The sequence below is a fragment of the Salvelinus namaycush genome, chromosome 4 (genome assembly GCF_016432855.1).
Source record: "Salvelinus namaycush isolate Seneca chromosome 4, SaNama_1.0, whole genome shotgun sequence".
Classification (NCBI taxonomy): Eukaryota; Metazoa; Chordata; class Actinopteri; order Salmoniformes; family Salmonidae; genus Salvelinus; species Salvelinus namaycush.
Window position 1 is genome coordinate 24,433,842 of NC_052310.1, and position 23,321 is coordinate 24,457,162.

Sequence of the window (23,321 nt, forward strand, 5' to 3'; positions counted from 1 at the left end):
GAGAGTGGACATTCACTTTCTCCTCATAGCTGAGGGAGTTTGACCATATAGGGCAACTCCTTCTGGGGCCCTAAGAAATGTCTGAAATGTGACTTCAAGTGTCAGACTAACATAATCCCCTCCACTGACTCCCCCCTAGTTCTGTCTGTTTATGTTTCTCCTTTCATTCTTTCCTCTTACTCTCTGTGTTTCTGTCTAGATGTGTCCTCTCTCTCTCTCCGGTCTTTCTGTCTCGTCGTTGTCCTCCCCTCTCTCTGCTTGTCTCACATTCTTCACTCTTTATCTCTCTTTGATTTTTCTGAATGCTTGCCTCAGTCTGCCTCTAGCTGTTATTGTCTTTATTCTATTCTAGCTATTTTCTCTGTTTTCTTGTCTTTCTCTCTGTCTTTTACATACACTCTATATTTGTTATCCCTCTTTTCCTCTCGTTCTAAAGCTCCTTAGTAGTTTGGTTAGTTCCCTCGTTTGTTTACTTCAGGTCGTTTGAGGACGAGGGGGTTACACAGGGCTGCACTTCGCTTCCTCTGGACATTCAGTCCTCTGTTTCCTCGATCCTCAAATTTCAATGGCTGCATTCCAGTAGTTGTACACAGTTCGGACAGATCGTCTCCTTTCCTTTCATGGCCACTTGTCTCCTGTAAGGGTTACTAGATACAATTGCTACTGGTTTATGAGAACTACTAACCCTATCCAGCTCTTTAAGACAAGTGGTCATGAAGGAAAGGAAACAAGGAAAGGAACCATTGTAGGATTTTCTTAGCACATGGTTGTGGATGGGAAAGTGATCTCGTTTTAGAACTTTATGTGATCAGGGCTTAACTTGGTTGCAAACGTATTAATTGTTAAATCACTGTTGTCTTTGAAATGTAATTTCCTCTTTGTTTTTTTCAATACCTCCAAAAATGGTACTTCACACAAACCTAGATTATTGCGTTGTTGATGGCAGAATTTGGCAACATAGTGACCCCTTCTGGAATGATCTATGACGTGCAGTATTCTCTCAGTACAATGTATGATGTCTCCTGTCTGTCTGTGTCTGTCTGTCTGTCTGTCTGTCTGTCTGTCTGTCTGTCTGTCTGTCTGTCTGTCTGTCTGTCTGTCTGTCTGTCTGTCTGTCTGTCTGTCTGTAGATAAAGTATCATGAGGAATTCGAGAAGAGCAGAATTAGTAGTGATGCCCCACCCCCAGTGAATGCCAGTCAAGGTAAATACTCCACACACATGCAGGCACATGCGACGTGCACACACGCATACACACATACACACACACAATAAAAAGCATACTGTAACAGACCTGGCTGGGTTCAAATACTATTTTGGGTATGCCAGCAAACTTATAAACATTTGGAAGTAAGTATTTGGATATATAGAGAGGGAAAGAAAGAGAGAGGGAGGAAGTTAGGGAGGGAGGGGGAAGAGAAAAGAAAATAACAACCCAAAAGCCCATTTTGACTTGAATATTGTTTTCAACCATTTTTTTACTCATATGGTCTATTATTCACGATTTTAGAAAAGTCAATTGATAAGCTAATAATGCTTATCACTGCCATTCTCAGTACACAGTCCACTATCAGACAGCCTGATGCCCTAATACTACAAATTGTTTTAAATGTCTATGTCTGCCTTGCATCTGTAGCATTAGGTAGTATTAGGCCATACTTCCAAGTCATTACCAAAAATGTATTAATGAATTATTCTGAAATGTTGCATAAAGTTGGCAACTTTAAGAACGGCTTCCAGTTGACAACTGTACATTTTAAGACAGATATTTCTAGAATTTAAAACCTAGGGGGCTTCCGTGTTAGTACTTGTTAGCATACTATATCTAGTAACTAGTACTTGCTAGCATAGCAAGACATAGCATACATGTCTTTCTGTACTGGTTACCATAGTTACACTAATCAGCAGCACCTGGTTTGGGCTGGGAAGAAACAGGCGAGCGCAATTAGTAATCAATCAATGATGTCCTAATAGAGCAGTTGAAAATACCAACACTGTGCAACTTGACAGAAATTAAGAATTCAATAATTTCATCATTCACAAGGAAGTTGTACAATATTTTGAAAATAAGAAATATGTATTATTTACAGTGTATTCGGAAAGTATTCAGACCACTTGACTTTTTCCACATTTTGTTACGTTACAGGCATATTCTAAAATTGATTAAATTGTTGTTTTTTTTCGTCATCAATCTACAAACAATACCCCATAATGACAAAGAAAAACTGTAATTTAGAAATGTTTGCACATTTGTTTAAAATTAAAAACGAAAATATCACATTTACATTAAGTATTCAGACCCTTTACTCAGTACTTTGAGTACTTTTGACAGCGATTACAGCCTTGAGCCATCATGGGAATGATGCTACAAGCTTGGCACGCCTGTATTTGGGGAGTTACTCCCATTCTTCTCTGCAGATCCTCTCAAGCTCTGTCAGGTTGGATGGGGAGCATCGCTGCACAGCTATTTTCAGGTCTCTCCAGAGATGTTCGATAGGGTTCAAGTCCGGGCTCTGGCTGGGCCACTCAAGGACACTCAGAGACTTTTCCAAAAGCCACTCCTGCATTGTCTTGGCTGTGTGCTTATGGTCATTGTCCTGTTGGAAGGTGAACCTTTGCCCCAGTCTGAGTTGCTGAGCTCTCTGGAGCAGGTTTTCATCAATAATCTCTCTGTACTTTGCTCCATTGATCTTTCCCTCAATCCTGACTAGTCTCCCAGCCCCTGCCGCTTAAAAACATTCCCACAGCATGATGCTGCCACCACCATGCTTCACCATAGGGATGGTGCCAGGTTTCCTCCAGACGTGATGCTTGGAATTCAGGCCAAGGAGTTCAATCTTGGTTTCGTCAGACCAGAGAATCTTGTTTCTCATGGTCCAAGAGTCCTTTAGGTGCCTTTTGGCAAACTCCAAGCGGGCTGTCATGTGCCTTTTACTGAGGAGTGGCTTCAGTCTGGCCGCTCTACCATAAAGGCCTGATTGGTGGAATGCTGCAGAGATGGTTGTCCTTCTGAAAGGTTCTCCCATCTCCACATAGGGACTCTGGAGCTCTGTCAGAGTGACCATCGGGTTCTTGGTCACCTCCCTGACCAAGGCCCTTCTCCCCCGATTGCTCAGTTTGGCCGGGCGGCCAGCTCTAGGAAGAGTCTTGGTGGTTCCAAACTTTTTTCATTTAAGAATGATGGAGGCCACTGTGTTCTGCAGAAATGGTTTGGTACCCTACCCCAGATCTGTGCCTCGACACAATTCTGTGTCAGAGCTCTACGGATAATTCCTTTGACCTCATGGCTTGGTTTTTGCTCTGACATGCACTGTCAACTGTGGGACCTTATATAGACAGGTGTCATTTGCAATCAATTGAATTTACAACAGGTTGACTCCAATCAAGTTGTAGAAACACACTTTGCCCGCTTTGAGGATAATACAGTGCCACCGACATGGCCAGCTACCAAGGACTGTGGGCTCTCCTTTTCCGTGGCCGACGTGAGTAAGACATTTAAACGTGTTAACCCTCGCAAGGCTGCCAGCCCAGACGGCATCCCTAGCCACGTCTTCAGAGCATGCGCAGACCAGCTGGCTGGTGTGTTTACGGACATATTCAATCTCTCCCTATACCAGTCTGCTGTCCCCACATGCTTCAAGATGGCCACCATTGTTCCTGTACCCAAGAATGCAAAGGTAACTGAACTAAGTGATTATCGCCCCATTGCATTCACTTCTGTCATCATGAAGTGCTTTGAGAGACTAGTCAAGGATCATATCACCTCCACCTTACCTGTCACCCTAGACCCACTTCAATTTACATACCGCCCCAATAGGTCCACAGACGATGCACACTGCACACTGCCCTATCCCATCTGGACAAGAAGAATACCTATGTAAGAATGCTGCTCATTGTCTATAGCTCAGCATTCAACACCATAGTACCCTCCAAGCTCATCATTAAGCTTGAGGCCCTGGGTCTCAACCCCGCCCTGTGCAATTGGGTCCTGGACTTCCTGACGGGCCGCCCCCAGGTGGTGAAGGTAGGAAACAACATCTCCACTTCGCTGATCCTCAACACTAGGGCCCCACAAGGGTGCGTGCTCAGCCCCCTCCTGTACTCCCTGTTCACCCATGGCTGCGTGGCCATGCACGCCTCCAACTCAATCATCAAGTTTGTAGACGACACAACAGTAGTAGGCTTGATTACCAACAACGACAAGACAGCCTACAGGGAGGAGCTGAGGACACTCGAAGTGTGGCATCAGGAAAACAACCTCTCACTCAACGTCAACAAAGCAAAGGAGACAATTGTGGACTTCAGGAAACAGCAGACCTCAGGAGGCTGAAGAAATTTGGCTTGTCACCTAAAACCCTCATAAACTTTTACAGATGCACAATTGAGAGCATCCCGTCGAGCTGTATCACCGCCCGGTACAGCAACTGCACTGCCCACAACCACAGGGCTTTCCAGAGGGTGGTGTGGTCTCCATAATGCATCACCGGGGGCAAACTACCTGCCCTTCAGGACACCCACAACACCCAATGTCACAGGAAGGCCAAAAAGATCATCAAGGACAACAACCACCCAAGCCACTGCCTATTCACACCGCTACCATCCAGTAGGCGAGGTCAGTACAGGTGCATCAAAGCTGGGACGGAGTGACTGAAAAACAACTTCTATCTCAAGGTCTTCAGACTGTTAAACAGCCATCACTAACACAGAGAGACTGCTGCATACATACAGACTTGAAATCATTGGCCACTTTAATAAATGGATCACTAGTTACTTTAATAATGCCACTTCAATAAATGTTTACATATCTTGCATCACTCATCTCATATGTATATACTGTATTTTGCTTATGCTGCTCTGTCATTGCTCATCCATATATTTATATTTATATATTCTTATCCCATTCCTTTACTTAGATGTGTGTGTATTAGGTAGTTGATGTGGAATTGTTAGATTGCTGCACTATTGGAACTAGAAGTGTTTTGCTACAGTCGCAGTAACATCTGCTAACCATGTGTTTGTGACCAATAAAATGTGATTTGATGATTTATCAAGGATGATCAATGGAAACAGGATGCACCTGAGCTCAATTAAATAAGGTATTTCTGTTTCATATTTTTTTTTAATGATCAAAAATTGCTAAAAACCTGTTTTTGCTTTTTCAATATGGGGTGTTGTGTGTAGATTGATGACGACATTTTTTTATTTACTCCATTTTAGAATAAGGCTGTAACGTAACAAAATGTGGGAAAAGGGAAGGGGTCTGAATACTTTACGAATGTGCTGTATAATGTTCCATTCAAAATGTTGCTATGAAGCATTGCAATTCATTATGTTGAGTAAAACACTGAATATTTCAGAATTTGTGTCCTGGTGTCATCATTGTTTTTCTTAATATACTCAAAGCAGCCTATGTGCCAGAATGTCTCTGCTTCTGCTTTAGAAAGCTAACTTGTCGTTAATGAAACACTGTCAAATCAAGCCAATCTTGAAAGCTTTCTTTACGCTCTTGAGCCAGCCAATATTAAGCTGGCAAGAGGGACTACAATGACTGCATTTAGACAGGCAGCCCAATTCTGATCTTTGTTTCACTAATTGGTATTTTTTGACCGATCAGATCAGCTCTAAAAAATAACTGATGTGAAAAGATCTTATGTGATTGGTCAAAAGACCAATTAGTGGAAAAAATATCAGAATTGGGCTTTCCGTCTAAACGCAGCCTATGTAGCTAGCATTGTTGAATGTAGAACCAGTCAGGTACCCAGTCTACCCAAAGAGTAGGCTTTGAATGCAGTACATGCAACACAACAATAAAAGTGTAACGTTTTAATAATTTCTACATTTTAAACAGCAACATTTTATTAATCAACATTAAAAGAAGATAAAATACAACAACGTTATTTTCAATGTTTTCATCTTGTCAAGTTAAATGAACTGCTATTGATGATTGTACATCAATTGCAAAAAAAAATATGTATTTACAACTAATGTTCTCTTTGCGAAATATCCAATTAAAGACTACCTGTAGCCATCTCCCATTCAAACCTGTGTGAGAATACTCAAATGGTTATAGAAAAAGACAGTTTAAAGGTAGACTCAGCAAAATGACGCTGCCATGAGCAGCACCAGAGATATTCAGATGAGCGAGATGCCATACTTCACTTTCACACGGTCAAACACAGTATCTGCGCATGTGCACGGATTCACTTCATGCTGTTCACAGCGTGGTAGCCAAGAATCTCAAATATAAAATCTATTTATTTAACACTTTTTTGGTTACTACATGATCCTATATGTGTTATTTCATAGTTTTGAGGTCTTGACTATTATTCTACCATGTAGAAAATAGTAAAAAAAAAAAAAAAAAATTGAATGAGTGGGTGTGTCCAAACTTTTGACAGGTACTGTATATTTTCTTTGAAATACACTGATAAATCCAAACAATTCAGATTCATATTTCTTCAATAGGTGTTTAATTGAAGTGATAATAAGTGGTTTCTCTAATAGGGGTCGAGTTATAAACTGTCTTGGACAGGGGAGCCTTCGAGGACAGCGACACTGCATTACATGAATCATGGATCAATAGATTGCTTGATGAAGCCATCCATGTTGGTGCCCTTGTACCGGTCCTTGCCGGAGTCGTAGAACCCCCGTCTTTTGCTCTTCAAGGCGACCTTGGCACATTTCTGGCTGTTTTTCTCCAGGCGGTCGGGATGAAAGCGCCAGCCGCAGATATCACACTCTTTCAGGTTGGAGTTGGCTGATTGCAGTTTTGAAACTGCAGTAACTGCAGTCGACTGTGGTATTTTGGGTGCAGTGATTGCAGAATAACTGCAGTGTACTGAAGTTGAACTACAATTATACTGCACTGTAACTGCAGTTAACACTGCAAAATTACTGCAGTAAAAAAAACGGTGTTATTTTGGATGCAGCATTTGCAGCTTGCTGCATTTATACTGCATTCTAACAACAGTTGTACTGCAGTTATACTGCACTCTGACTGCAATCTTTTTTCGTACGGGATGGAGCAGCTCACAGAAGAATGACATCGGTAGCCGGTAGGTAGGAAGGAAAAGACTTTCAACTTATATCTACCAGTAATTGCTAACTACGGCAACAATGGGTATGCAAACCAGGTATCAAAAAATGTTGGACTAATTTGCGACGTGCAATTCAGTCATCATGCACTGTTTGCATGAACATTTCTCAAGGCTTTCCCCAAAAAACATCCCAATTAAATGTTGACTGCAATGTAGGCCTACCTGATAGAATGATATAATGCTGATTTGTATCAATGGGGAGGGCATTTGCTTTGGTCAATTGAATTAAAGGGCAACTACACCCTCCATAAATATATTTTTGTTGATTTTTCCCAGACCTCAAATGGTCTGCTGATGTGGTTAAGCATTGTTGTGGACTTACAGCATAACATTTTTGAAAGTGTGATGTTGAAAGTGAAAATCTGAAAAATCGATGGGAAAACAGGATTTTTCACACAGGGGATCTTTCCTTCACACAGGACCCACTTCTACAGGCACCACTACACCACTGCATAGGGTCGATGGAAAAACAGCAGTCCATTCACTCTGACATAATAAGCCAGTAGGTCCCAATCATAAGAATACAAAAACACAACCATTAGGTTAAGCATTTCCCAGTCGAAATGTACAACTGTTCCTTCCCAGTGCAAAACACTTTTTCAGGTTTAGCACACAAAGTAACCCGGGATCTAAAGTTGAAATGCAACAACGTGTCACACACATAAGTTATTTTCAAAGAGATGGCTACCAGCACGTAAACAGCAATAAAAAACACAGTTCCACTACCTCTTGTTGAAAGTTATTCTTGAAAAGGGAGAAGCTAACAAATAAGCCACAACATCCTCTTCAATAACACCGCCTGCAGCCGCTGCAAACTAGCCTACAATAAAAGCTAGCTAGCGAGACCTTGGGAAAACTAAAGCTCGCTATTGCACAGTGACCTGTTGGCCTTCAAGAAGCCAAAGGTTTCCATACATTTTTGTAAAAACGGTTCCACCCATTACAAGTCAATGTAATTGGTTGATTCCACTGTCACTCCAACATTTTGCCCTAATACAGTTGAATGGCAGATGCCTGCTATCAAGCTTCTGATGGCCTAGCCCTCGCCAGTGGCTGACTTAGCTAGCTAGATGTATCACCTCAGAGTCCACCAAAGAAGAATCCTGAATGGATCTTTTTTTCTCTTCAGTGTTAACCCTTTCCTTTCGAACAAAAACTGAAGAGATTAAATCAGAACATGATTGAAAAGAATAATATAAATAATTGTTTGTATTATTTTATAAATCCTTAGCTTTTCTGTTAAAGCGTAGAAGGCCCTCATTGTTCCCCACTGTTTTTGGGTTAGTATTTTTTTTTTAGACTGGCTCTATTTGAACTCTTGTTTTGGGGACGATTTGACAAAATTACAATCATGGTCTTGAATTGGACTCGCATTTTTCAGGTCTCGGTCTTGACTCGGTCTCGTACCTCTCGTCCCCCTCCCGGTCTCAGTCGTGACCTGGTCTTGCCCCCCTTTTGGTCTTGGCTTTGACTCTTGACTCTTTTCGCTCCAGTCTTGGTCTTGAATCGGTCTCGAACACAACACTGTATATACCACTATTTCATAAAAATGAAAATCTCCACCATCCATTCCACCACTTTGCCCGTAATTGATACTACACCAGGCCAACGGCCTGGGAGGACAGGACTCTTTCGTTCAACACACTTTGTAACTCCTCTGCAGTATAACCTCGCACACCCAAGTACTTCTCTGCAGCTGCTACCACAACATCTATTTTCTGTGATTTACACTCTACTTCTACAGTACAGTTGATAACCATGGCAATGAATGAATGCTAAGAAGCCAACCTTACTGAAGCACAAATTCATATCACTCTGTATTGGCCTAGGCCTACTACTCACCCTCGACCCATCATCCTCTACTCTCTTCACTGCCTCAGCATACAACACCTTCTGTTCTAGTCTGACCCTGGCAACCTCAACCTGTCTCTCTTGCACCGGGGACTTGTGATCCCCAGCAACATGAGTACACACACAATTGACACATAGTTTTTTCCACCGATACAACACATTCATTTATCCCATGCCCTCCAGCACACTTCTCTCTCGGAATCTCCCTCCTACACACCAAAAGCTTGGCATCTGAAACACCGTGTGGGTTCGGCACAAAAGCTTTCACAGGATAACTGACATATCCTAACATCACTTTATCAGGTAAAGACTGCTTCAAAACTCAAAATGACAGACAGTGTCTCTCAGTTTCACCAAGCTCGCCTCCGGGTCTGCGGGCATCACAGACATAGGGAATTTTCTATTTGCTCCACCTCAACACGTAACGTCACCCCAATAATCACTCCTTTCAAAGGCGCCTTGCTCCCAATTGCAAGTCACAGCTCTTGTCCCTAGTCGCGTGATGTGAAGGGCCCGCTCCCTCTGGACAGAAGAAACACAGAAAATTCTCACAAGTCTACATTGAGCTACCTTCACCAATTTAACAGTACCCAACTTATTTTCTACCCAGCCTCAGACAAAACGCAGGGATCCACTTTTTCCAAAAATGTCACTCCCGCTGGGCCCGAATGATCCTTTGCATGACCATCGGGGGGAGGCACGGACTCTGAGGTACTCACCACACCTGCACCACAGGTAGTTCATCCTCATTCTCGTCAGGTAAAATTTTGGAGAAATCAGAGACAGCATAATACGCTTTGTACTTGCCGTCTTTTTTCCTCAACACACATCTGCACACGGCTCTTCTCCTTCTTCCTTACTGTCCATAACCACGTCTATCCTTTCACCGAGCTCATTCCGTGCCTTCATCCGCTGTACTGCTTGCAGAACACGCACCGATGGCCTTTCTCCAAAACCCATCTTCTGTTCCTAACCAAATTTACTCGTCTAGCAACAGTATCTCTGGCCGCTCCAAGCTCCCAAATGTGCCACAGTTGTCAGCCAGGTCTCCTCCTCGTCATCCATCCCAAAACTACTAGCCTCTACCTCTTCTTCTCCTGAACCAGATTCAAAGTCACAATGGAGGAAACACGTGAACAGTTACCTCGATGTCATGTGATATGTCATTTTTAATACTATTCTTGGACTGGAGTCACATGACTTAGACTCGAGTCTGACTTTACCTGACCGTTTATTGCAACAATAACTACGTTTCCATCCACAATTTTAATGCGAGTAAAGTCATACCTTATAAAGAATTATCACGACAGGTGTGATGAAAAGAGGTCGTTTCGGTACAATTTTATAAATGGCGAAAGATCATTTGTTCCTACGACATAGTGGGATATTTTTTGTTTAATTTTTTGAAATGGTGGTGGAAATGCCTTTATGTGCAAATATTGATAAAACAACCATCATATCGAAGTAAACTTGGAGTCAAGCGATGATATGGTGTGTGGTCCTCCCACTATGACTTGGGAAACCATGCAGTTTATTAGGCAACAGGTTAAATAAGATATGATGAACTTCACAGGGTGGGGAAAGTGCAGGGTGATCCATATGCTCCTTCCCAATAAAATTGAGGGTCGTTTTCTGGTGACATGATGATCGATGCTTGACTGTCGTTTGACAAATAAAAATCCATAATATCCATAATAAATAAAAAAAATCCATAATAATCACATCATGTAGTCTAGCCTAGCAGCACAGCCGACTTGTACTGTATCTGCAAGCTGTTAGCTAGAGCACACGTGCCTAGACCAGAGTAGGCACATTTGCTATTCAACGCAACAGTTTTGTGACAAAACTCGGTAGAGTTGAAAATGCGATGGAAACACATAGAATTTTAGATTTTTATTCAGTACATGAAAACTTAAATGATAAAGTGCTTTTTTTTGCGCTACGTCATCACACACAAATGTTTATCTGCAACAAATCTATTGGGTGGAAACACACCACTGGTGAGAAAATGCATATTTTAGAATTTTTGAATATTTGCATGATAATCTGTAGCCAATTGGATGGAAAGCTAGCTACTTAGACATTTCTGTTTCATTTTTGACAAGATATATTTTAATTTAGGCCTATCATTTATTACCCTCTGACTTGGTACGATGTTTATTGTGCACATGAACGTTCGTAAAACTCATGAGGTAGAATTTCTGTTTATTTAAAGCTGCAATATATAACTTTTTGGGTGACCTGACCAAATCCACATAGAAATTGAGTTATAGATATGTCATTCTCAATGAAACCATGTCTGTTCTATGTGCATTCTGTGCTTAAGTTTAGTTTTTGCACCTTTTACTTCTCGGTTTTGTACACCAGCTTCAAACAGCTGAAACTACAATCTTTTTGGTTATGGAAAAGGTACTCAGAGGTGGTACTGAAAGCCGTCTTCCACTCATCTCCCTCTCGGATACGCACCAGGTTGTAAGCGCTCCTGAGATCTAGTTTGGTGAAGAAGCGCTCCCCGTGCATCGACTCTATCGCTGTGCCTATGAGCACAGTGATCTGATTCAGACCCCAATAGTCAATACACGGGCGCAGACCTCCCTCCTTCTTCTTCACAAAAAAGAAACTCGAGGAGGCGGGTGAAGTGGAGGACCGAATGTAGCCCTGACGCAGGGATTCGGAGACATATGTTTCCATAGCCTCCATCTCCGCTTGTGAGAGGGGATACACGTGACTCCTGGGAAGTGCAGCGTCTACCAGGAGATCTATCGCACAATCGGCCCGTCGATGAGGTGGTAATTAAGTCGCCTTCTTTTTGGAGAAGGCGAGAGCCAAATCGGCATATTCTGGGGGAATGCGCCCGGTGGAGACCTGGTCTGGACTCTCCACCGTAGTAGCGCCAACGGAAACCCCATAACACCTACCTGAGCACTCTTGCGACCACCCCGTGAGAGCCCTCTGTGGCCAAGAAACAGTGGGTTTATGACAAGTGAACCAGGGTAGGCCCAGCACCACGGGAAACGCAGGAGTCAATAAGGAAGAGACTAATTCTCTCCGTATGACCCCCCTGCGTCACCATGCCCAAAGGCGCGGTGACCTCCCTAATTAACCCTGACCCTAATGGTCGACTATCTAAGGCGTGGACGGGGAAGGGCACATCCACGGGAACTATGGGGATCCCTAAACTATGGGCTAAAGCACTATCAATAAAATTGACGCCAGAGCGCCCTGCCTGCTGCCTCGACTCCCAGAGGAACCAACCCGGCACCGACCGGCAGCGTGACCTCTGTGGCCACAGATGGTGCACGAGCGGGAACCCCCTCCGGTCTCCCTGCGCACCGCCCCTCCCAGCTCCATGGGTATCGGAAAGGGGGTGCGGGAGGGTGGAACTCCCAGACCCCGATCTGAACGTCCGCGAGTTGCCAGCAGGTTGTCCAGCCGGATGGACAGGTCCACCAGCTGGTCCAACGTGAGGGTGGTGTCTCTGCAGGCCAGCTCCCGACGGACGTCCTCGCGCAGACTGCAGCAGTAATGGTCGATCAGGGCGCTGTTGTTCCATCCCGCGCCGGCAGCCAGGGTCCTAATCTCCAGGGCGAACTCCTGGGCGCCCCTCTTCTCCTGCCTCAGATGGTAGAGGCGCTCACCCGCCGCTCTACCCTCGGGCGGGTGGTCGAAGACTGCCCGGAAACGGCGGGTGAACTCCTCAAACTGGTTCAACGCCGCATCTCCCTCTCTCCACACGGCGTTGGCCCACTCCAGGGCTCTCCTGGTGAGGCACGAGACGAGGGCAGACACCCTCTCACAACCCGATGGAGCCGGTTGAACGGTGGCCAGATAGAGGTCTAATTGTATTAAGAACCCCTGGCAGTTCGCATCCCCCCTGTCATACACCTGGGGCAAGGAGAGACGGATCCCACTGGGTTCAGGCGGGAAAGGGGCGCTCAGGGGAGACCCCGGTTGTGCTGGTGGAGGCGCTGGAAGAACTCCCTGTCTCTCCCAGCGGTCCATTGTCCGGACAATGCGATCCATGGCGGTACCAAGATGGTGAAGTAGTACTGCATGCTCCTGGACGCGCTCCTCCACCTCAATGGCTGGGATACCTTCTCCTGCTGACTCTATAGTTCGGGTCGGTGATTCTGTAATGGGTGCGTGCTGGTGGCAGGGAAGTCAGGCGCAGGAGAACGAACTTGGTATAAACGGAGTCGTTTAATAAGTGCTCACAAAACTCTGAAAACCAAAATATACAAAATAATAAAAGTGGGTACAAAACCTGTCACGCACCAGAACATAACTTGCACATCACATACAAACAAACAATCACCGACAAGGACATGAGGGGAAACAGAGGGTTAAATACACAACATGTAATTGATGAGATTGGAACCAGGTGTGATGTAAGACAAGACAAAACCAATGGAAAATGAAAAATGGATCAGCGATGGCTAGAAGGTCGGTGACGTCGACCGCCGAACACCGCCCGAACAAGGAGGGGCCGACTTCGGCGGAAGTCGTGACAATGCCAAATGGCTGTGTGCTACACTAGTTAATTTAGCAGACAATATTTGTTTATAATTCTGTGGCATTATTTTATAGTATGAAGAATACTATTGAACAAAGCTGAATAAAATGTAAATATTTTCTCCAAACATTTGAGGGAGTCCCCTTATGCTATTCTGTGTTGAGCGATTAACACAGATAGGTATTTAACCGTTTAAAAAAATATATATATATATATTTAAAAATAAATGTATTAGTATATTTGGGTTTAACCATAATATTTGTTGTAATATTTGTTTTTCTTTTCTGGTGGATTAAACAGAAATTGAAACAGCTTTCTATGGGTTGTTTTAAATAGATCAATATTTTGGAGATTATTTCATTTTCAAATAACTGGCAGTGAGACGTTGTAATCTGAATATTGGGAGTGAGGCTATTTTTTTAACACAGGGTGAGCGATTTTTACTAATATGCTGGAGAACCAGTTCGGATTTAAGTGTAACTTTTGTATGAACTGGAGTTAGCATTTACTTCTTCTAAACCTGAAAAAGTATAAATGTTGTGCTGCGAAAACAGCCAAATATATCCAAATCGGACTTAAGTAACCACATTGTGGGCCTGTTACAATACATAAATCATGATGGATTTGAGGAATATCCCATTTGTTAGATCAGATTTGTTGACTGTGCGCATTTACTCCTATACCGCATCTATTGTTTTTGTTTTATTATTATTATTTTTTTATTCAAAATACAGATCAACAATTTACATTCTTACATCAAAACATGATGTAGTATCTGGGATCTACATCTGTTTATATTAGTTACTATGCTGTTACTAAGCAGTGATGTATTACGACAGTGTTACGTTACTACACCTAATAGGAAATGCACATGCGCACTAGTGTGCCCGGGAACTGTAGAGCACGAGAGGTTTTGACTAAACGAAAACTAACTGTACTCCCGTCTCCTGCCTGGTCATTTCTCCACAACACAAATATTACAGTGGCGACGAGGTGATTAAACTTCTTTAACGGACATTGCTTGAAGGAAGAATGTTGCGTGAGTAATGAAACTCAAAATAATTATGTAATTCGTCAGTTATTTTTTTATTTTCTTTCGCCAGTAAAAAAAAGGCTAAGCACTGCTAGCAGGTACAGTGTTCAGGAGCTGCCAAGTAGCAAGACTATTGGAGTCCAGAATAGCGACACTGCTCTCTGGTGGTTAAATAAATAAAGAACTGTCATTGAACCCATTGAAATTTGGCGATCTCAGTGGAGAAATATTGTCAAGAAAAAAAAAAAAAGGAAGAAGGAACGTAACACGGTGTGTACATTATTACAAATGAGTGCAGTGAACGAAGAAATTGCAGAAACTTCTGAAGTGAAGAATTAGATGAAAATTAAGGAATACAAGGAATAAGGAAACTGAACAATTAACTGTGAAAATGGCAACCATTGGTCGAGTACCAGAGTTTGAGGCCACAAAAGAGGATTTTGATTCCTATTTGGAGCGTTTTGAGCGTTGGCTGGCTGCAAATGAAATCAAGGATGAAAAGAAAGCAGACGTATTTCTCAGTGTTTTGAGTCCAACTGAGTATGGATTGCTGAAAGGTCTCATTGAACCAATAAAAGCAGTGGAGTTGAACTATGCAGAACTGACTGAAACTCTTTCAAGGCATTTCAAGCCTAAGCCAATTCTCATTGCAGAACGTTTGAGATTTTACCAACGTCACCAGAGTCAAGGGGAAACCGTGGCTGACTACATCCTTGCTTTGAAAAGGCTGGCAAGTACATGTGAGTTTGCACAATTTCTTGATGATGCTCTTCGAGACAAGTTTGTATGTGGTCTCACAGGTGAAGCATATCACAGAAGGCTTCTGTCAGAGAAGGACCTGACCTTTCGGAAAGCCTGTGATATCGCACTTGGACTCGAGCTTGCCCACAGGGATACTATTGAGCTATCGGGATATGCAGAACGTCAGAAAGGTGTTCACAAGGTCAGTGATGCACGTGGTGAAAAAGGCTCACAAAAGTCACACTTTTCTCAGTCCTGTCCTCAAGGTTACACAAGAACAAAGCAGCCCACATCTCAAAGGTCTAAGCCAAGTTGCTACAGATGTGGGGGAGATAATCATCAGCACAGTGAATGTCGATTCCAAAATGTAAAGTGCCACAATTGTGGAAAGGTTGGACATTTACAGAAAGTGTGTAAAGCCTCAAAACGCACAGCAAGAGCGCAAGTGTCAGACGCAGCACAAGAAGAGGAAGGTACTACTGAAACAGTATTGGAACTGTCCACAGTGTACACAGCTCAACAACAAAAAGATGGAATCTATCTCAACATGGAGTTAGCGGGAAAACCGGTAAAAATGCAGCTGGACACCGGAGCGTCTGTATCTCTGGTTCCAGAGAGACTCTACAAAGAAAAACTGAAAGAGTGCCCTCTTCATCCAGCGTCCATCCGCCTTTCTTCATACACTGGTGACACTATTCCTGTGTTAGGGCAGATCCAGGTACCAGTCCGGTATGAGGGGAAGGAGTGGACGCTACCGCTTGTCATTGTTAAAGGAGAAAAATCAGCCTTGCTAGGCAGAAACTGGCTACAAAAGATCAAGTTGAACTGGGGAGAAATCTTCAGTCTGAGAAAGGACAAACCAGTGAGTCAGGCTACACTCACTAACATGCTGGAGAAGCACAAAGAACTTTTCAAAGATGGCTACGGCGAAATACAAGACTTCACAGCAAAAGTCAGAGTGCAAGAAGGAACATAGCCTATCTTTCACAAACCACGTCCAGTTCCCTATGCTCTTAAGGAAGCAGTAGAGAAGGAACTGGACCACCTACAGAAGAATAACATAATCACGAAAGTAGCGAGGAGCGACTCTGCCGCTCCGATTGTTGTAGTCCCAAAGAAAGACAAGACCGTCAGAATGTGCGGTGACTACAAGGTCACAGTAAATCGCTGCATACTACCAGAGGAATATCCACTACCAAACGCTGAAGATCTGTTTGCCACTCTAGCTGGTGGGAAGGTTTTCAGTAAGCTGGACCTGGCATTCGCTTATCAGCAACTGAAGCTGGATCCGGAGTCAGAACAGTATCTGACCATCAATACACACAAGGGGCTATTCAGATTCAATCGCTTGGCCTATGGAATCTCGACAGCTCCAGCGATATTCCAACACACAATGGATCAGATCTTGGACGGTATAGACAACGTTGTGTGCTTCATGGACGACATCCTCGTGTCAGCACCAACCGTTGGAGAGCACCTTGTAGTGCTGGACAAAGTGATGTCAAGACTGGAGAAATATGGAGTGAGAATGAAACGCAGCAAGTGTGAGTTCCTCCAGGACTCAGTGGAGTATCTCGGATACAAGATTGATGCACAAGGCCTGCACCCAACCAACAGCAAGGTGGAAGCAATCGTAAACGCACCAGCACCCACAAATATCTCAGAGCTGAGGTCATTTTTGGGGCTCCTGAACTATTACGGAAAGTTTGTGGCAAACTTGTCCACATTGTTGCATCCGCTTCACCAACTGCTGCAGGCCGATACAAAGTGGAATTGGTCCCCACAATGCGAAGAAGCATTCAAGACTTGCAAACAGCGTCTGCTAAAGAGCAAGTGGCTTGCCCACTACAACACAGAGATGAAGCTGAGACTCGCGTGTGATGCATCTCCATACGGAGTAGGAGCCGTCATCTCACATGTTCTATCGTCAGGTGAAGAACACCCTATTGCATTTGCATCACGGACTCTGTCACCAAGTGAGAAAAATTATGCTCAAATTGAGAAGGAAGCCCTGAGCATAATATTCGGAGTGAAGAAGTTTCACAAATACCTGTACGGAAGGAAGTTCCAACTGCTGACAGATCACAAGCCTCTGTTGGCCATCCTTGGACCAAAATCAGCTATACCAACCCTTGCTGCACTTCGAATGCAACGTTGGGCTCTGATATTGTTAGCCTACGACTATGAGATTGAGTACAGACGATCCAGTGATCACGCAAATGCAGATGCACTATCAAGACTACCATGCAATAGTGACTCCGACAGTGAAGATGATAGAGCAGTCTTCCAAATCTCTCTCATTGACGAACTGCCCATATCTGCTTCAGACATAGCAGAGGAAACAAGGAAAGATCCAGTGCTTTCCAAAGTCTTGGACTTAACATTAGGCGGTTGGCCAAACTTCGTAAATGACGATAAACTTCGTCCATTCATCGACAAGAAAGACCAGTTGTCCACTGATCAAGGATGTGTTCTGTGGGGATCAAGGGTGGTGGTACCTCACAAATTCCAGAGGAGACTGCTATCTGACCTGCACGAGGGACATCCAGGGATCACTCGAATGAAAGCACTCGCTCGCAGTTATCTGTGGTGGCCTGGACTGGATCAGGACATTCAACAGCATGTAGGCCACTGCTCACCTTGTGAAGCTGTTCGCAACAAGCCTGCTGCTGCACCTCTTCATCCATGGTCCTGGGCTGCGACACCTTGGGAACGCATCCATGTGGATTACGCCGAGATTGACAAGCAACATTTCCTTGTTGTCGTCGATGTCCATTCCAAGTGGATGGAAGTGTTCCCTACTCAACTGACCACAGCTGAGAAGACCATCAATCTTCTCAGACACCTGTTCGCATCCTTTGGACTAGTCAAGGAGCTCGTATCGGACAATGGCCCTCCCTTCACGTCAATCGATTTTGAAATGTTTCTCAAGAACAATGGAGTAAGGCACATCCTGTCACCACCTTACCATCCGGCATCAAACGGAGCAGCGGAGAGAGCCGTGCAAACCTTCAAGAAGGCCTGGACTAGACTCGAGGTTCAGTCTGTGCCCACCCACCAAAGGCTTCCCCGGTTCCTGTTTACTTACCGTAACACACCACACACAGTAACGGAATGTACACCAGCTGAACTGTTTCTGAGACGCCAACCACGCACCCGCCTGACATTGTTGAAACCAGACTTGTCAAGCACTGTGGCAAAGCACCAGCTACAGCAGAAGAAAGCTCATGACAGACACTCAAAGACTGTCAGAGAATTCAAAGAGGGAGAGAGGGTGATGGTACGTGATTTCAGACACCCCAAGAGCCTGTGGAACTCAGGTGTGATCTTGCAACGCAAAGGACCTTTGACTTACCAAGTCCAAATTGGTCATCGCCAGGTCAACGTTCATGTGGATCATCTGCTATGGTCCAACGCCCCAGCAGAGACACGCCGAGAGAACAATAACGACCCCCAGGACTATTCTCCTGACTGTGGACGTACGGGAGAGACAGAGCCTGACCTTCCACCCGAACCTGGCCCACCACCGGAAGCCCAGGAGGAGCGGAGATATCCTATTCGACAGCGAAGGGCACTTCAAAAGCTTGACCTGTGAGTTGAGCTGTTTAAGGTAACAGACAGTAAAACAAACAAACACTTTAATATGTCCTAGATAAAAGGAAAGAAAACGGACATTACCTGGGTTAGTTATTAGGACACAAACTCCATCTTCGGGGCAGAATAATCCCCTGGATTTGTGCTGGGCTCTGAAAAGTCTGCTTCAACCCAGTAGTTGAAAAATGTTAAGAATGCATTGTTCGATATTGCATTAGTAGTTCCCTAACATATTTACCTTGTTCTCTGGGAGTTAAACACTATGGGGGAGGAGTGTAGTATCTGGGATCTACATCTGTTTATATTAGTTACTATGCTGTTACTAAGCAGTGATGTATTACGACAGTGTTACGTTACTACACCTAATAGGAAATGCACATGCGCACTAGTGTGCCCGGGAACTGTAGAGCACGAGAGGTTTTGACTAAACGAAAACTAACTGTACTCCCGTCTCCTGCCTGGTCATTTCTCCACAACACAAATATTACACATGACATCAAAACAGAACGCAGGTATTAATGAGAAAATACTGGAACAAACCAAAAATATTTAAAAAAATAAAAAATTATAGTGCAATTGTAATCACTCTGAAAAAATCTTATTATAATTATGTAGGAAAATGTTATTCTTGTTATTGTTCACTCGGGCTAATGTTTTAATTAAATATTTAAATTCAATCAAAAAAAATTGTAATTCTATAATATCCAAATTTGTGGCTATTGATATCTGCATTTTCTGTGAAAAAGGTGAGAATCTGTCTCACTTGTTCTTTGAATGTAAATTTGTGTCAACATTTTGGGAAAACCTTGCAAAATACGTATTTACCATGATGAACACTTCCTATGTTTTTGACATGAAAGATATATGTTACTATTGCAATGATAACAAGATCACTGAAATGATTGTGATTTTTTTAATTCTTGTTGCCAAATACTTCATACACAAACAAAAATACCGCATCTATTGTGGCTCACATTGTTGTGCTGTGATGATGTCACAATAGCTCAGAACTGCCAAGAGTTGATTTCACTAGCTGATGTAATTATCATTTTGGTTTATATGATAAAAAGCTGGTGGTTTAATTATAATACACCATATTTTGGGTTATTTTAAGTCTGCAAATTACCCCCTAAAAGTTTGTAAGATATGTTATAACCTGTTACATAGCAAAGAAATCTCCTTGACTTCATCATTTTGAGGTTTATATGATACAAAAAGCTTGTTTATTAAAGTACACCATATATTAAAATCAGTTTATGAGCAAATTACCCTCTCAAATTATGTAAAATATCCACACAAAAATCCCCTAAATCAACTGTTATTTTTGCCTCTCATCTCAATGCTACTGTATACTATTGTGTATAATAGTTAATATTTTTATATTTTGCCAGTCAATCAATCAAAAGGTTATCACTGTAATGTTCATCAATCGAAAGGTTATCATTGTAATTGTCATACATTGTTCCTTGAATCTCTTTAGAAGAATGTGGAGTGTGCAATGTCTGATCCTGTCTTCTGTGTCTGTAGATCCGCAGCCGCAGCCAGCCATCCCTCAGACCTACAGCTCCCAGCCGGCTCCTGTGTCTGTTCCCTCTGCTGCTGCTGTACCCCCACCTAGTGGAGGGGTAAGGAATAACACAGAGCAGTACATCACCGCATGATGTCATACAGTATAGTCCACTGTTCTTTGTCTTCCTCTCTGTGTGCTCTGAGCAGCAATGGTAGGAGCGTTTTTACGATTTTTTTTTGTAGTGGTGATATGATCCGCTTAACTCTGTAGTGTGTGTGTGCACGTGTTTGTAGAGGTAACACCCACACAATTCTGTAGCCCTATGTTGATGAATGTGTGTGGTGTGCATGCATGGATATACAGTATGTCCCCATATGTGTCTACAGAAGCGCTACCGGGCTCTGTACAGCTACACGGCTGCTGACGCCGATGAGGTGTCTCTCCAGGAGGGCGACCTGATTGCAGACGTACAACAGATAGATGATGGATGGATGTACGGCCGCATCGAACGCACCGGGCAACAGGGCATGCTACCTGCTAACTACGTCCAACCCCTGTGAAACCCTGGGCCTCGTTCAATTGGTTGAAACATTCGGAACACTGCAGACAGGAATGTAAGCATGGGTTGTGTTCATTAGGCACCAAACGGAAGAAAATGGATTGAAAGAAGGTGTGACTGCCCGGACGTGTCCAATAAGAAACGCTCAATTTACTTTTTCTTTGCAAAGCATTTAAAACCCTTTCTGTTGCATGTCATAATGAACAAAACCCAGGTTGAAGGTTCGTGTCCTCTCTAGGTTGTACTTTTCTATCTGCAACGTTCAGAGTTTCATTCCACTGCTGAACTTAGTCCAGGAGAAATGGGGAGATGAAAAAAGGGTGGGGAAAAATATGGGAAACAAGTCACAGCCCAAGAGAGGGAGAGGAGGAGAAAAGAAAACAACTAGTGCCGTTAAGACTTGAATATTGTCTCTGACCATGTTTTTGCTCATATGGTCTGTTTTTCATGGTTTTTGAAAAGTCAATTGATTTTGCTAATAAAGCTTCTCACTGCCATTTTCAGTTCACAGTCCACTATCAGACAGCTCAATGCCCTAATACTACTACACCTAAATGGTTTTCAATGTCTAGGTCTTCCCCGTGGTTTATTTGTAGTGACATAACGACCCCAGTGAGGCCATACCATATTAAGCTTGCATCTATTAGGCAGTGTACAATAGAGTTGAATGGTGGCTGCCATACTTCCAAGTCATTCCCCAAAATGTATTAATTATTCCGAAATGTTGCATAAAGTTGGAAAGTTTAGGATCGGCTTACAGTTGACAATTGTACATTTTAGGACCTAGATGGCTTCCGTGTTAGTAAATGCAGTATGCTAACAAGTACCTGTTAGAATACCTACCGGTCTGTATCTACTGATTACAATAGTTACACTAATCAGCAGCACCTGGTTTGGGCTAGGCAGAAACAGGTGTGCACAATTATCAATCAATGGTATTTTATTAGGATCCCTTAGCTGTTGTGAAAGCAGCAGCTACTCTTCCTGGGGTCCACACCAAACATAAAATAGAACATTAATAAACAAGCACTCAAGAACAGAACTAATGATGTCCTAAAAGAGCCGTTTAAAATATCACCACTGTGCATACGAAAAATACTTAATAATTGGTGGTGTGATACAGTTTGACAGAAATGAAGAATTCAAAAAAAAATTACCAGTCACAGGGATTCATGGGTGTTTTATAAGTTTGAAAAATTAAATAGGTATGATTTATATTAATCTAAGTTTTGCAATGAAGCATTAAAATTCATTGGAGTAAAACTGAATATTTCAGAATTTGTCTCATTGTTTTTCTTACATACACAAAGCAGCCTATGTGCCAGAATGTCTCTGCTTCTACTTTAGAAAGCGAACTTGACTTGAATGCAACAATGTCAAATCTAGCCAATCTTTCAAGCGTTCTTTGAAATCTTGTGCCAGCCAATGTGTAGTTGTCAAGAGGGACTACTTCAATAGCTGCATTTAGACAGGCAGCCAAATGTGATCTTTTTTTCACTAATTGGCCTTTTGATTAGAATTGGGCTGCCTGTCTAAACACATCCTATGTAGCTAGCATTGTTGAGGTACCCAGTCTAACCAAAGAGTCTGCTTTGAATAGAGCACATCCAACAATATTTTAAGTCAGCAAAATTTTATTAATCAACATTAAAAAGAAAATACAACATTATTTTCCTGTTTTCATTTTGTCAAGTTAAATGGGCTACTATTGATTGTACATTAATTGCTAAAATATCCAACCTTTACTACCTGTAGCCATCTCCGATTCAAACCTGTGTGAGAAGAGCTTTAGACCGATGCACAAATGAGACTCATTTCCTAATGAGCTTTAGAAAAGTGAAATGAACAAGTTCTGATAAAAACATAGAATACCACACTTAAACAAAACAGTCAATAAAACTTAAGTCATGTGATATACTGTAATATATAGATCAAGTAAAATATACTGTCAATCTAAAACCAGGTCCAACCGTTTTTTTTCCCCCTGGTTTGGGCCGATCCTGAAGAAGGACACTCTCTTGTCCACAGTCTCCTGTAGTTTGGGTGGCAGCCACAAAAGCTGCTCTTGCAAAACATCAGCGTTACATCCTATGCAGTCTTTACATAATCTAGAAAGAGAAATTGAAGTACAGGTTTGTTAAAACATCAACGGATAACCAGGTGCTGGAAACTAAAAAGGTGTGTTACTATAGCTAGCATGGCAACCATATATAATGTGTGTAAATACACAGACTTGAGAAAAGTAGTGATTGAATATCTAAAAATAGTTCTCTCTCTCTGGTTAAGGCTTAAATAATTGGTTTTAAGTTTACGGTTTCACATTAAACATGTCAAATCTCTATTGCACATTCACAGTAAGGTTCATTTTTGGTTAAGTTCTTTATAAAATCAGCACTACGTCACAGTGGAAAAGCACAGCGAAAT

The 23,321-nt window shown here is 42.8% G+C and overlaps 1 protein-coding gene across 1 annotated transcript in view; it reads left to right on the top strand.

Moving 5' to 3' along the window:
• LOC120046365 (LIM and SH3 domain protein 1-like) overlaps positions 1 to 22,169 on the top strand; it is a 41,409-nt gene extending 19,240 nt beyond the window's left edge. The window contains exons 5-7 of the mRNA XM_038991544.1: positions 1,131 to 1,203; positions 20,356 to 20,453; positions 20,725 to 22,169. Of these exons, the coding sequence (XP_038847472.1) occupies positions 1,131 to 1,203; positions 20,356 to 20,453; positions 20,725 to 20,898 (345 nt within the window). The 3' untranslated portion in view covers positions 20,899 to 22,169. The remainder of the gene's footprint in view (positions 1 to 1,130; positions 1,204 to 20,355; positions 20,454 to 20,724) is intronic.
• Positions 22,170 to 23,321: the final 1,152 nt, after the last annotated feature.